The sequence below is a fragment of the Rhinoraja longicauda genome, chromosome 39 (genome assembly GCF_053455715.1).
Source record: "Rhinoraja longicauda isolate Sanriku21f chromosome 39, sRhiLon1.1, whole genome shotgun sequence".
NCBI lineage: Eukaryota > Metazoa > Chordata > Chondrichthyes > Rajiformes > Arhynchobatidae > Rhinoraja > Rhinoraja longicauda.
Window position 1 is genome coordinate 11,841,806 of NC_135991.1, and position 13,015 is coordinate 11,854,820.

Consider the following 13,015-nt stretch of genomic DNA (forward strand, 5'->3'; position numbering starts at 1 on the left):
TGTGAAAGCAGAGAGGAGGAGACGGAGTTTCTTCCCACAGGCCATCAGGACTGTTAACTCTCATATCACCAGGGACTAATTTAATTTAATTTACTGTATTAATATATTTTCTATTCTGATTTGTAGTTTAGCACAATCCGCAGGCGTTGCCACTTTCATTCCACTGCACATCTTGTATATGTATGTGACAAATAAACTTGACTTGACTTGACGACTTGCAAGCCTTGCCCCAAACTACCGACATTTGTGTAGTTGTCTCGGGACTCCATCCTTGTCCGCAATTCCGTCTTGGCATTCTTAGAAACTCTGCGAAGAGCGTAAGTAGATATCTTGTACCGCTCAGGATCATTTGACTTGAACGTAGCAGACATGAATGTCACGTGGGAGTCGAACACGCGGTTTGTCCGTAGTTTCTGATGGAACCAGATATCGCCTTTTTTGGTACACGATCCTCAATACACTTGCTCACCAAGTCTGCGACAACTGAGGCTTATTCATCTAGGTTAGTCGCAAATTTCTGGCATATGGACTCGTCCATCGACTCATGCATGTCTGTTTTATATGCCTTGCATGCTTATACAGTGTCTCTGCTGAGGAGCAGACCCGTGCCCCCATCCTCACCCATCCCAGCGTCGTCATCCGCACCGGGTGATTCATGACACTCGCAGAGTCCCAGCAACTATAGGAGTCGCATGTCTTTGCAAAATACATGCTCAAGACATGTACGTAAGACATGTTGGTAGGTGTGGACAAGTTGGGCGAAGGCCCTGCTTTCACAATGTATGACTCTATGATTCTATGACTCTATGACAACATTTGCTGTCATCCTCTCCCAAAATTGTAATTTACTGAACTCGCAATACTGTTCCGGCTTTACATGTGCCGTTATTGTACCAATCACTTCTTGCGAGTTAAACCTCCAATTGATTCGAATCTAGTTATATCACGGCGTACTTTGAAAGTTTGTTACAGCTTGTTGTGTTTAGTTTGAGGTTCGGCAGAGAAGAACTGTTTCACAGAATAACAGAAGCGTGAGCGCACATGTTTAACGTGTTACAGTACAGCATTCAAATTTCGAAATTTTAATCAGAATTAGAGGGATATTACGTCAATATGTTATCTCAAGTTTGGGTACTTCCACTTAAATTAAAACTGGTGATTGGTAGATATATATCAAGTGGTGAAATCATAACTGTGAGTACTGTTGATCCGATGTTCAGATACCATGAAGTAATGTTAATGTTCTTGTTTTTGTCTTCCTGATCCCAGGGGAAGCTCTCTCTAACAGATATGAAGCCTTTCTCTATAACGCGCTTTCAGATGCATTCCAACATCGAACATTAAACTTATCTCTCACTTCCCTCCAGGATGAAACCTATATTCACCGATTATTCGTTTTTTCTGCTGCCTTCTATAATCCAGGCAGAAATGATTTACTACCCGATTATAGCAGGGTTTGGAATTCTTGGTAAGTAATTCAATCTATGATACGAATCGTCGATTAAACCTTTTTCTTTTCTACGCCATTCTTCGCAGATTTGGGATGTTTAGATTTTCCTGCCCTCAAATCCATCGAATGACGAATGTAGCCGTGTTTCTTAAGGGCTGAACTCAATAATACCTCGTTTTGGTCACCTGAAATATACATTTCCAACTGCAAATGCTGCCGTTTGTTGAAAAGATCCAGTGTATTTCATTAGTGTTCTGTATGACTGAAATATTTTGTCTTTACTTTATTGTCTCCATTCATCAGACAAACCCCCGTCCTATCCGGTGACACCCGGTAACGTCTCGTCATTTATAGGTGTAATAATCCACGCCTCTGTGCACACGCATATCGTGAGGCGTTCGGTAATAATAGATACACTCTGGTTTCTCAGCAGCCATGACCCCGGCTGCGGTGCCGTTGGCCAGAATGTCTCCATTGCTTCACACCGAGGTGATGGATATTATTCATCGACATTGCAATGCCTGTGGTGGGTGGATATCTACCCTTAGGTGGGTGGGTATCTACACTTAGCAGGAAGAAAACATAGTCCACTCAAGGGGACGCGCAATATTTCATTCTCCACGCATTGATCTGTCCTTGAGCATGGGAAGCAGTTGCCTTATGTAGCATCTGTTACAGGAGCGACATCGCTGCCGCAGGGATTCCGTTGCACCGAGGAAACGGCTGAAGGAATCCCTGCGGCAGTGATGAATCCCTGAGCAGTCACGCTGACCCTGCGTGACACTGGTCAGAATCTCAGGTGGGTGTGGAGCGGTTCCGATATTCTGACAATGTGTCTGTAAACATCAATAAGGAAAATGAGATATTGAAACAATTTATAACTGGCGAGATGTTGCCGAGTCATAGGACAAGATGAATTGAAAAGATAAAGTGATTATAATCGATGTTATTGATATACTGCGGGAAATATCAGTCAAACAGAAAATGATGAAAATACGTGAAGTTAAGCTAATGCGTCGTTCACGGTTAGAAATGCACATTTCGTATTAATGAAACGAAGTGTAGCTGAGTTAAAAACGCACAAAATCAAGGCTAAATTTTCAGACACCCAATCCGTCTTATCAGATGGCATTTGGTTACAAGTAAATGCCGTGGCGTCTCGCTTTATTTTCAGATCACAGATTTGTAGTCTGGTACTGCACCTGCCGCGTACACCACGTTTATCCGAACTGATTTAAAACAAGTTCCGTGTAAATTTATTGTAAGTTTATCATTATTTTCATGCACGCATCTGTTGCGATTACATTCGTCCGTTAACACTGGCGACAGTCCTAACAGTGGAAATGCGTTTCTTTCTCGTCGCTCAACCTTTTGGATATTTTGTGCGGTGTGCCGCTCGCCCTGTCATGAATGTCTATGCTCAACTCTATGCTTTATGTGAAATCGCGTGTTGCGTGGAACAACCTGTAATCTACACTGTGAATGTACATTGTCGATTTCTGTTTATGCCCGTAACACAGCTAATGTGATATCGATTGTGATCCTGTCCCGGGGAAAGTGCGGGCTCTCCAAATGTGTATCACGCTATCTTGTTGCCATGGCTGCGGCGGATCTGTTGGTTGCCGTAATTGACGTTTTACTTTATCGTGTCAATCAGCTGTATTTCCCCACAACTTTTCTCTTCATTACTCAAGTGTGTTCCTTCCACCGGGCCCTTAACCACGCAGTCACAGACATTTCCGTGTGGTTAACACTCTCGTTCACGTTTGATCGATATTTGATGATTTGTTGCCACAAGCTGAGATCCAGATTTTGCACCGAGAAAACGGCAGCCAGGGTGATAGCAACTGTGTGTACGCTGTTCTGCTTCAAAAACATCCCCTGGTACTTTGCATTTGAACCTTCTGTGACTGTGCATAATGTAGCATGGGGCTGCCATGTAAAACAAGAATGCTTAATTGAACCCACGTGGATATCATTCAACTGGATTCACCGATGTTTCAGCCCTCTGCTCCCAATGTTCCTGATATCACTGCTCAATGTTCTGACTGTCGGGCACATTTTAATGGCCAGTCGAGTCCGCAAGAATCTGAGAGGCAGCAAGAATGGTGCGAATCAGAATGATGCCGAGATAGAAAGCAGAAGGAAGTCAATCATCTTGCTCTTTGCAATTTCGGGCAACTTCATTATGCTTTGGATGACGTATTTTATATATTTCCTCTGGACACAGATAACAAGGCGATTTTATTTTACCGGTTACAGTGACCCGTCGCTAATCGCGGACGAAACCAGCTACATGCTACTGCTTTTGAGTTGCTGCACAAACACGTGTATTTACGCCGTAACTCAGTCTAAATTTAGAGAGGAACTGAAGAGCGGGTTGAAATATCTGCCGATAATAATGTTTAAACGTGTCAAGGAAGGAAGCCAATGTAGAAACTATAAGCAATAAATCACAGCAGAAATGTATCTCCCGTTTCATCTATGCCAGCAACATTTCCATGTATATCTGACCTATCTCAGTGCAACATCTAAAATATCCTGAAGATTTCTACAGTTTGTTTTAGTGAACAAGACGTCAGATTAAGGCTGGGTTAGATACTGAGCGAGCTGATGGTCACGGGCTAAATCGTAATCATGCATGCACACAACTCAATTAAAAACCTTGTTTGTCGGGAGATCTGTGTGGTCCTGGGAAATAGATGTTAAGCCATTTGTTTTCGAAAGCATAAATTCTTTCCTCTCAACCTGAACGGGATATGGTGTGTTCCGTTAGCAGATCTCCAATAAATAAACTTCAAAGAAGAACGGGTGATTAACGTGCTTCATTGGACGTGCATTGAACAATCTGGGTGCAGTGAGCTTTACCTCGTAGACTGTGAACTAATTCCCAATAATACAGGCCACAATGTCACATTGGCAATTTGATTCTGTTGACCATCGCTTAGGGTTGAAAGTGCAAGTGATATGACGCTGCTAATCTTGGCATTGATAGACGAGGTGGCTGGTGGATTTGTCGAGGGTTTTATTAGATCGTGAGGGAAGCACGAAGAGGCTTCATGTCAAATGTTTGAACCTAAATCCGCATAGAACGTGGTTTCATGGCAGACGCGGACACGGCGGGTAGAATATACTTCAGTATTATCCGACTCTATGGAGCAGAAACTGTAAACTCAAATCCAGAATTACAGCCAGATTACTGCTTCTATATCGTTCCATCATTCACCACCAAGGTCTGGGCAGCAGCGGTGTAAAATAGTGCACCATGCTGGGGAATGTCTCAACACGTACGTTTAATACAGAAGCAACGTGGTCCATCGACCTGTTGTTGTCTGTGGAACCTCCTGACTCTGCGGTCTACATCAAGGGAACGCAGCCCGGGAATCAGGGTTCAGATGGTCAGGAGAATTTCCTCAGGTGCAGGGATACAATGGTACATATTCGTCTACAAAGCTGCTGAGACTCAGACGTTGGGTATATTCTGTCCTTGATAGTGAGGGATTCAGTTGGCTTAGTGCAGGACAGTGATACTGAAGTAATGAATTCGATTGATGCATCTGTCCTGGTACTTATTATGTTGTTACTTAAAACAGAGAATGAAGCTCATGCAACAAGCTTCTCTTCGTATCTTGGTGAATATTCGCCCACCTTTGTAGCTGTGGTAAAATAGTTCAATAGTTTAATAGTGTTTTATTGTCACGTATACCCTGAGGTGCAGTGAAATTTGATCTTACCGTACAGCCGTACCAAATAAAGCAATAAGATACAAAATTACAAAGAATAAAGATAAACAGCCGCCACAGCTGTTTGGAGAATCCCCAGGGCACACAGCGTAAGCGGAGACCCACATCCATCAGTCCAATGTCTGTGCCACACACACGCTTAAGCGTGGTGTGGCCAGAGTTGCACCGATCGCTTGTCGCTCTCTCTGCAGTCCCTGTCCGCCGAGTCAGAAAGCGGTCCACACTTGCACCAGACTCCAGGACGCTCCCGTGGCGCAACCACCCCGCAACACCGAGACCATCACAAACACTGCAATCCCTCCGAGACCCCACCAGCGCAACCAGCATCCATCTTGCTTTCGCTGACCTCGCACTCCTCACTGTGATCGAAGGCAAATAGATTTCACCTTCTTCCTCCTTCAAATGCGGGTTGATGAAGAATATATTTCCCCACATATTGCTGCAGCAAATATTCCCAGCACAACTCAGCTGCAAAATTACTTCAGCACCTCCCTGAATGATAGTTGCATGTGAGGGGCTTTTAGATTAGTATATGGATATGTAAAGAATACAGGATTAAGAATCACGTGCAGTCAGAGAAGAGTAAGGCGACACAGTGCCGCAGCCGGAGGAACTGCTGCCTCTCCGAGCCGGAAACATGCATTCCATCCCGGTCCCGGATGATTCTGTCTATGGCTTTTGCACGTTCTCATATTGGCTGTGCTCGTTTCGTACGAATGCTCCGGTTTCCCCAACATTCAGCAGACATTCGGATTTATTGGTCAATTAAACTCTGTAAATTGCCCCTAGCGTACCGGGTGTGGATGGGAAAGTAGGATAACACAAAACTCTTACGACTGGGTGACCGATGGCCGACGTGGACCCGGTCGACAAAGGACACGTATCATGGAGTCATAGATTCATCGAGGAGTAGAGCATGGAAACAGGGCGTTCGACCCATCCTTCCCCCAAAGACCAACATGTTTCAGCTACACTAGTCCCATTCGCACGCGGTTGGCCCTTAGCCCTCTAAACCTAACCCCCGTGTACCTGTCCAACTGTTTATGAAATGTTGGGATAGTCCCTGCCTCAACAACCTAATCTGGAAGCTTGTTCCATACACCCACCAAACTTTGTGTGAAAAAGTTACCCCTCAGATTCATATGAAATCGTTTACCCTTCTCCTTAACCTTATGTCCCCTGAACCTCGAGTCACCTACTCTGGTCCTATCCAAACAGTTCCTCTCATGATTTTACACACCTCTATGTGATCACCCCTCTTCCTCCTGCACTCCAAGGAATAGAGTCCTAGCCTGCTCAACCTCTCTCTATACCTCACACCCTCTAGTCCTGGAAACATCTTCGTGAAACTTTTCCGTAAATCAAACCTTTTACAGGTTGACAACATCTTTCATATAACATGGTTCCCATCATAATATGCGTGATGTATATTTTACCCGCATGAAATGAAAAGGTATGATTTGCTTCTGCACAAATACCCAGCATAGCCTAGCTCGAGTCTTTCTCAGCAAATCTCCAATCGGGGCATTCAGCAAAGATGTCCTTAACTTCCCCGTCCATCTCCTTTGCTGCAGCGTTTTGCACTCGCAGTGCTCGTAGGAGCGTGTGCAAGAAACGAGACATGAATGTGAAGCTGGAAGCAATTACTTCAATTTTGAATGCCGCACGTGAGTAAGGCAGCAGGAGTAGAGTTCAGGGTTTTAGGTCAGGAATAATGTCTCAGCCTGGATTCCCTCCGACTGTCAAACGCCATATCCACACATCCGACATCAACTTGTTGTTATTCTCCCCACTATCATATCAACCTTCCCAGATTCTACCGCTTAATTAAACAGTTCGAGAAAAGGCAATGGACAATTCACCAATCGGCAGGTTCGTATGGATCCTGGTCACCCGGGGAACCTCACGTAGTCACGGAATCGGAACGGAACTCCCAGTTTAGGTAGCGTTTCAGAGGCTCACCAACTTCTCGAACGCACACTGCACAACGCATTCAAACAATCAAACTATGGCATGCGTCCGATGCAGAGCTGAATATGAAGGCGCAGAAAAGCAAATTATTCTCAGCGTATACCGACCACACATTCAGACATCCGGCGCAATGCAAACACATAACCACTTAATGCAATCATGTCATGTTCAGGCACATTAAGGCTCATCCACACTCAGATGGAATGCTCTGACGCATGCACGTGTCCGTAGACAGGCGGAGAAACACAAACACAGACACACCAACAGACACACAACCCCCCCACACACACGCACACATAAACACACTTTAGCGCACACACTTACTCACATCTACGCATACACGCAGGCACACGCACGCACACGCGAGCACGCACGCACACACACAAACACACCCGGACATAAACCCACACAGACAGAGACAGATACACACGATCACATATGCACGCGAGTGCACGCACGCACGCACACATACACACACTCACATACACACGCACTCACACACGCACGCACACGTACACACATAAACACACACACACGCGCACACACACAAACAGACACACACACGCACACACGCACGCACACGTACACACACAAACAGACACACACGCATACGTACACACACAAACAGACACACACACACACTCACACACACATACACACACACAAACACACACGCAAACACACACACACACACACACACACACACACACACACACACACACACACACACACACACACACACACACACACACACACACACACACACCGGCCGGCCAGATTCATCGCGTGTTTTGCGTGGAATCGCCGCACCGGGGCTCGTATCCTTGTGGACACAGGGGCTGAGGTAAGCGTCCTTCCCCCTTCCAATGCTGACCTCCGCAGTGGTAAACGTGGGCCCCTCCTCGCTGCAGCAAACGGGACTCCAATCCGCTCGTATGCGGTGCGCACGATCTCCCTCAACTTCGGAGAGGGCCGCTTCATATGGCTATTCGTCATTGCGGATGTGTCCCAGCCTTTGCTGGGTGCGGACTTCCTACGGGCACATTCCCTGCTCATGGACGTTAAGCGGCAGCGTTTGTTGCACTCCGTCACGTTGTAGCCTGTTTTCCTCCGCTTGGACGACCCGGTCGTGCTGACTGATGGGCCCCTGTCGTCCGTGGACGCTAGGTTCTCGCGAGTTCTGGCTGAGTTCCCCGATATCCTGGACCCCCATCACATTCCCACTACTGGCCCACCCTTGGTGCCCGGGCGCGGAGTCTTCCACCGGACAAGCTCCGTCTCGCACGGGAGGAGTTCCGCTTATGGAGTCGCTGGGTATTGTGCGACTTCCTTCACACACGCTGGGTATTGTGCGCCGCTCAGACAGCCCGTGGGCGTCCCCGCTCCATATGGTCCCCAAGGCAGACGGTCGTTGACGCCCTTGCGGGGACTTCCGTCGGCTTAACGATGCTACCATCGCTGACAGGTATCCGGTCGCCCACATTCAGGACTTTAACGCACACCTGGCTGGGCCACGGTGTTTTACAAGGTCGATCTGGTGCGTGGCTATAATCAGATTCCCGTCCACCCCGACGACGTCCCCAAGACGGCCATCGTGACGCCATTTGGAATTTTCGAATTCCTCCGTATGCATTTGGACTCAAGAACACTGCGCAAGCTTTTCAGCGGTTTATGGACTGTGTGTGCCGTGGCCTGGACTTTGTGTTCGTGTACTTCGATGACATTTTGGTGGCGAGCCGCTCGAGACAGCAGCATGCTGCCCATCTCCGCCAGCTATGCCAGCGCTTTAGCGATCATGGGCAGGCCATCAACATCGCCAAATGCCGTTTCGGGGTGTCGTCCATTGATTTCCTGGGCCACCGCGTGACCCCGCACGGGGCGCTGCCGCTCTCGGACAAGGTGGCCACGGTGCACCAATTTCCACGCCGGACCACCGTGAGGGGCCTCCAGGAGTTAGTTGGGATGGTGGCCTTTTACCACCGATTTGTGCCGTCTGCGGCCCGGATCATGCGCTCGCTGTTCCACCTCATGGCGGGCAAGCGCAAGGAGGTCGAATGGACTGACGATGCGGTGGCGGCGTTCCAACACGCCATGGAAGCCCTAGCTACGGCCACGATGCTCGTGCACCCACGGGCGGATGCACCAACCAGCCTGACGGTCGACGCTTCGGATGTGGCGGTTGGGGCGGTGCTCGAACAGCGGATTGATGGGTGTTGGAAGACTCTCGCCTTCTTCAGCCGGCACCTCAGCCTTTGACCGCGAGCTCCTTGCCCTTTACCTTGCAGTCCGCCACTTCCGCTATTTCCTCGAGGGGCGAAACTTCACCGCGTACACTGACCATAAGCCCCTCACCTTTCCGTTCGCCAAGGTGTCCGACCCGTGGTCGGCTCGCCAGCAGCGGCAGTTGGCTTTCATCTCGGAGTACACTACCTCCATCCGTTTCATCGGGGGCAAAGACAACAGAGTGGCCAACGCGGTCCACGCCGTCCTGCAAGTGGCCGATGGCATCGACTACTCACCCCTGGCGGCGGCCCAGTTGACCGATAGTGAGATGTCCGCCTACCGTACCGCCGTTTCGGGCCTGCGGTTGGAGGACGTTCCCTGTGGCGCTGGTGGCGCAACGCTGCTGTGCAATGTCTCCACCGGGCAGCCGCGCCCCATCGTTCCTGTTGCCTGGCGGCACCGGGTGTTCGAGGTGCTCCACAGGCTGGCCACCCTTCCATTCGGGTGACGACGACCCTCGTGGCTTCCCGTGTCGTGTGGCACGGGTATGTAAACATGTTGGGCATTGGGCACGCACCTGCATCCCGTGCCAAACTGCCAAAGTACAGCGGCATGTGCGAGCGCCGCTCTAGGAGTTCATCGTCCCTCGACAGCGTTTCGACCACATCCACGTGGACATCGTGGGGCCGCTGCCGCCTTCTTGGGGTTTCACCCACCTCCTGACTGTGGTTGACCGTTTCACGCGGTGGCCGGGAGCAGTTCCACTGCCGGACACTTCTGCCTCTACTTGTGCCCGTGCGTTGGCGGCACACTGGATTGCCAGATTTGCGGTGCAGCTCGACATCACGTCCGACCGGGGGCCGCAATTCACCTCCGCACTGTGGTCAGCAATGGCTCAACTACTGGGGTTTAACCTGCACCGCACCACGGGGTACCATCCGCAGGCGAACGGCCTGGTGGAGCGCTTCCACCGCCAGCTCAAGGCTGCCCTGAAGGCCCGGCTCGTTGGCCCGGAATAAGTCGACGCTTTGCCGTGGGTTTTACTGGGCGTCCGCACTGCGCCCAAAGAGGACTTGGCCACCTCCTCAGCTGAATTGGTGTACGGGGCCCCGCTGGCAGTCCCCGGTGAGTTTAATCCATCAGCCCAACGTCAGGCGGAACAACTATCGGCCGCCCTGCAACGCCTTCGGGAGACGGTGGGCAAGCTAGCACCGGTGCCGACGTCTCGCCACGGTTCGGTTCAGTCCCATGTCCCTTCCGCTCTGCAGGACCCTCCGTTTGTTTTCCTGCGCCGGGCTGCGCACCGGACGCCCCTTCAGCGTCCGTATGAGGGACCATTCAAGGTGCTCGAGCGTGGCTCTGGCACCTTCGTTTTGGACATGGGGGTCGTCCTGAGACTGCCTCTATTTCGCGGCTGAAGCCGGCGCACGTGGACATTAGCCAGCCGGTCCTACTGGCGCGGCCTCGCCTTTGGGGTCGTCCTGCATCCCGGCCCTTACCCCCAGAGTCCCGGCGGTTGTCTTCCCCTGGCGGAGTGGTTCCGGTTCCTGCGACCGCCGTGGTGCGCACACGGGCTGGTCGACTTATACGTCCCCCTGTCCGTTTCGTGCCTCCAGTTCTTGGGGGGGGGGGGGGTCTTGCGGCGGTGCCCGGGGATTAGGCCACTCCCTGGGTCATCCCCCTCGGCACTGAGTGGACAGGGCTGGGGAGGGGTCTGGAGCTACGGGGCTTGCCTGAAGGGGCTAGAGTTTTCTCTCGTGCGAGTGACTGAAGAGAGTGGATGTTCTGATGCTATATTAAAGTTACTGTTAATCCTTACCTGGCGTCTTGCCTGATTCCTGCTGCTTCCAGACCCACTACAATATCTTCCTTAGTGAAGACCGAACCAAAGTACCTGTTCAACTCTTCCGTCATTTCCCAGATCCCCACAATAATTTCATCCGTTTCTTCCTTCAAGGGACCCACACTTGTCTTTGCTAATATCTTCCTTAGTGATGACAGAACCAAAGTACCTGTTCAACTCTTCCGTCATTTCCCAGATCCCCACAATAATTTCATCTGTTTCTTCCTTCAAGGGACCCATACTTGTCTTTGCTAATATTTTTTATCTTAAAATACCTAAATAAGCTTTTACTAGCCATTTTTTACAGTCTTGGCCAGCTCACCCTTGTACTTCAACTTTTCACCCCCTATTGCCCTCTTTGTTATCTTCTTTTGTCCTTTGAAAGAGACACAATCCTCTGGCTTCCCGCTGCATTTTGCTATGTTATACACCTTTTCTTTTAGTTTTATTGCATCCATAATTCCCCTTGTCAGCCACGGTTGCCTCTTGCTCACCTCAGAATCTTTCTTCCTCTTTGGAATGAAATGATTCTGCATCTTCTCGATTATGCCCAGAAATCCCTGCCATTGCTGTTCCACCATCAATCCTGATAGGATCTTTTTCCAGTCGACCTTGGCCAGCTCCTCTCTCAAGCCTTCATGGCCCCCTTTGTTCAACTGCAACTCCGCCACTTCTGATTTAACCTTCTCTCTCTCAAATCGCAGATTAAAACTTATCATATTATGCTCACTACCTCGTAGCAGTTCCTTTACCTTGAGTTCCCTTGTTAAATCTGTCATTATATCATTGCTACTTCCCAGTATGTCAATCCATCTGTACTTTCCCACAGTGCGTCTGTCTATCAGTATACCCCGACGTTTGGCACTCCATCAGTACTATCCTGCAGTGTGCCACTCCATCTGCTCTACAACAGTGTGCCAGTCCACCAGTACAATGCCACAGTCTCTCACCCATCAGTCCCATCCCACAGCATGTCACTACATCAGTTCTTCCTCAAAGTGCGTTACTCGATCAATATTACTCCGCAGTGTATCATTCCATCTGTACTACCACACAGTGTATCACTTCATCGGCACCACCGCCTGTCACTCCAACAGTACTATCCCACAGTGTGTCAGTCCATCAGTACTACCACACATTGTGCCACTCCATCAGTACATCCCCTGTGTGATACTCCATCGGTACTACCCCACAATATGTTAGTACATTAGTGCTAACCCACAGTGTGTCAATCCATCATACGCACTGCAGTGTGTCACTCCGTCAGTATTACCCCACTGTATACTATTAGGTCAGTACTACCCCAGATTATGTCACTTCATTAGTATTGCCCCACAGTGTGTCACTTCATCAGTACTCCTCCACAGTGTGTCAATCTATCAGCACTACTACACTGTCACTCCAACAACACTACTCCACTGTGGAGAGTATCACTTCATTCATATTATTTTATTATTTCATATTTCAGATACAGCGCGGAAAAAGTCCTTTTCGGCCCACCAAATCCGCATCGCCCAGCGATCCCCGCACATTAACACTATCCTACACACACTGGGGACAATTTTTACATTTACCTAGTCAAATTAACCTACAAACCTGTACGTCTTTGGAGTGTGGGAGGAAACCGAAGATCTCGGAGAAAACCCACGCAGGTCACGGGGAGAACGTACAAACTCCTTACAGTACAGCACCCGTAGTCAGGATCGAACGTGAGTCTCCGGCGCTGCATTCGCTGTAAAGCAGCAACTCTACCGTTGTGCCACCGTGCCGCCCCCGGGCTACCAT

General features: G+C 49.4%; 1 protein-coding gene across 1 annotated transcript in view; it reads left to right on the forward strand.

The window, feature by feature from the left end:
• The first annotated feature begins 1,368 nt into the window (after window positions 1–1,368).
• LOC144611212 (uncharacterized) overlaps window positions 1,369–13,015 on the forward strand; it is a 14,413-nt gene continuing 2,766 nt past the window's right edge. The window contains exons 1-7 of the mRNA XM_078430261.1: window positions 1,369–1,468; window positions 2,971–3,882; window positions 6,768–6,860; window positions 8,076–8,167; window positions 8,264–8,478; window positions 8,565–8,629; window positions 9,450–9,532. Coding sequence (XP_078286387.1) covers window positions 1,369–1,468; window positions 2,971–3,882; window positions 6,768–6,860; window positions 8,076–8,167; window positions 8,264–8,478; window positions 8,565–8,629; window positions 9,450–9,532 — 1,560 coding nt within the window. The remainder of the gene's footprint in view (window positions 1,469–2,970; window positions 3,883–6,767; window positions 6,861–8,075; window positions 8,168–8,263; window positions 8,479–8,564; window positions 8,630–9,449; window positions 9,533–13,015) is intronic.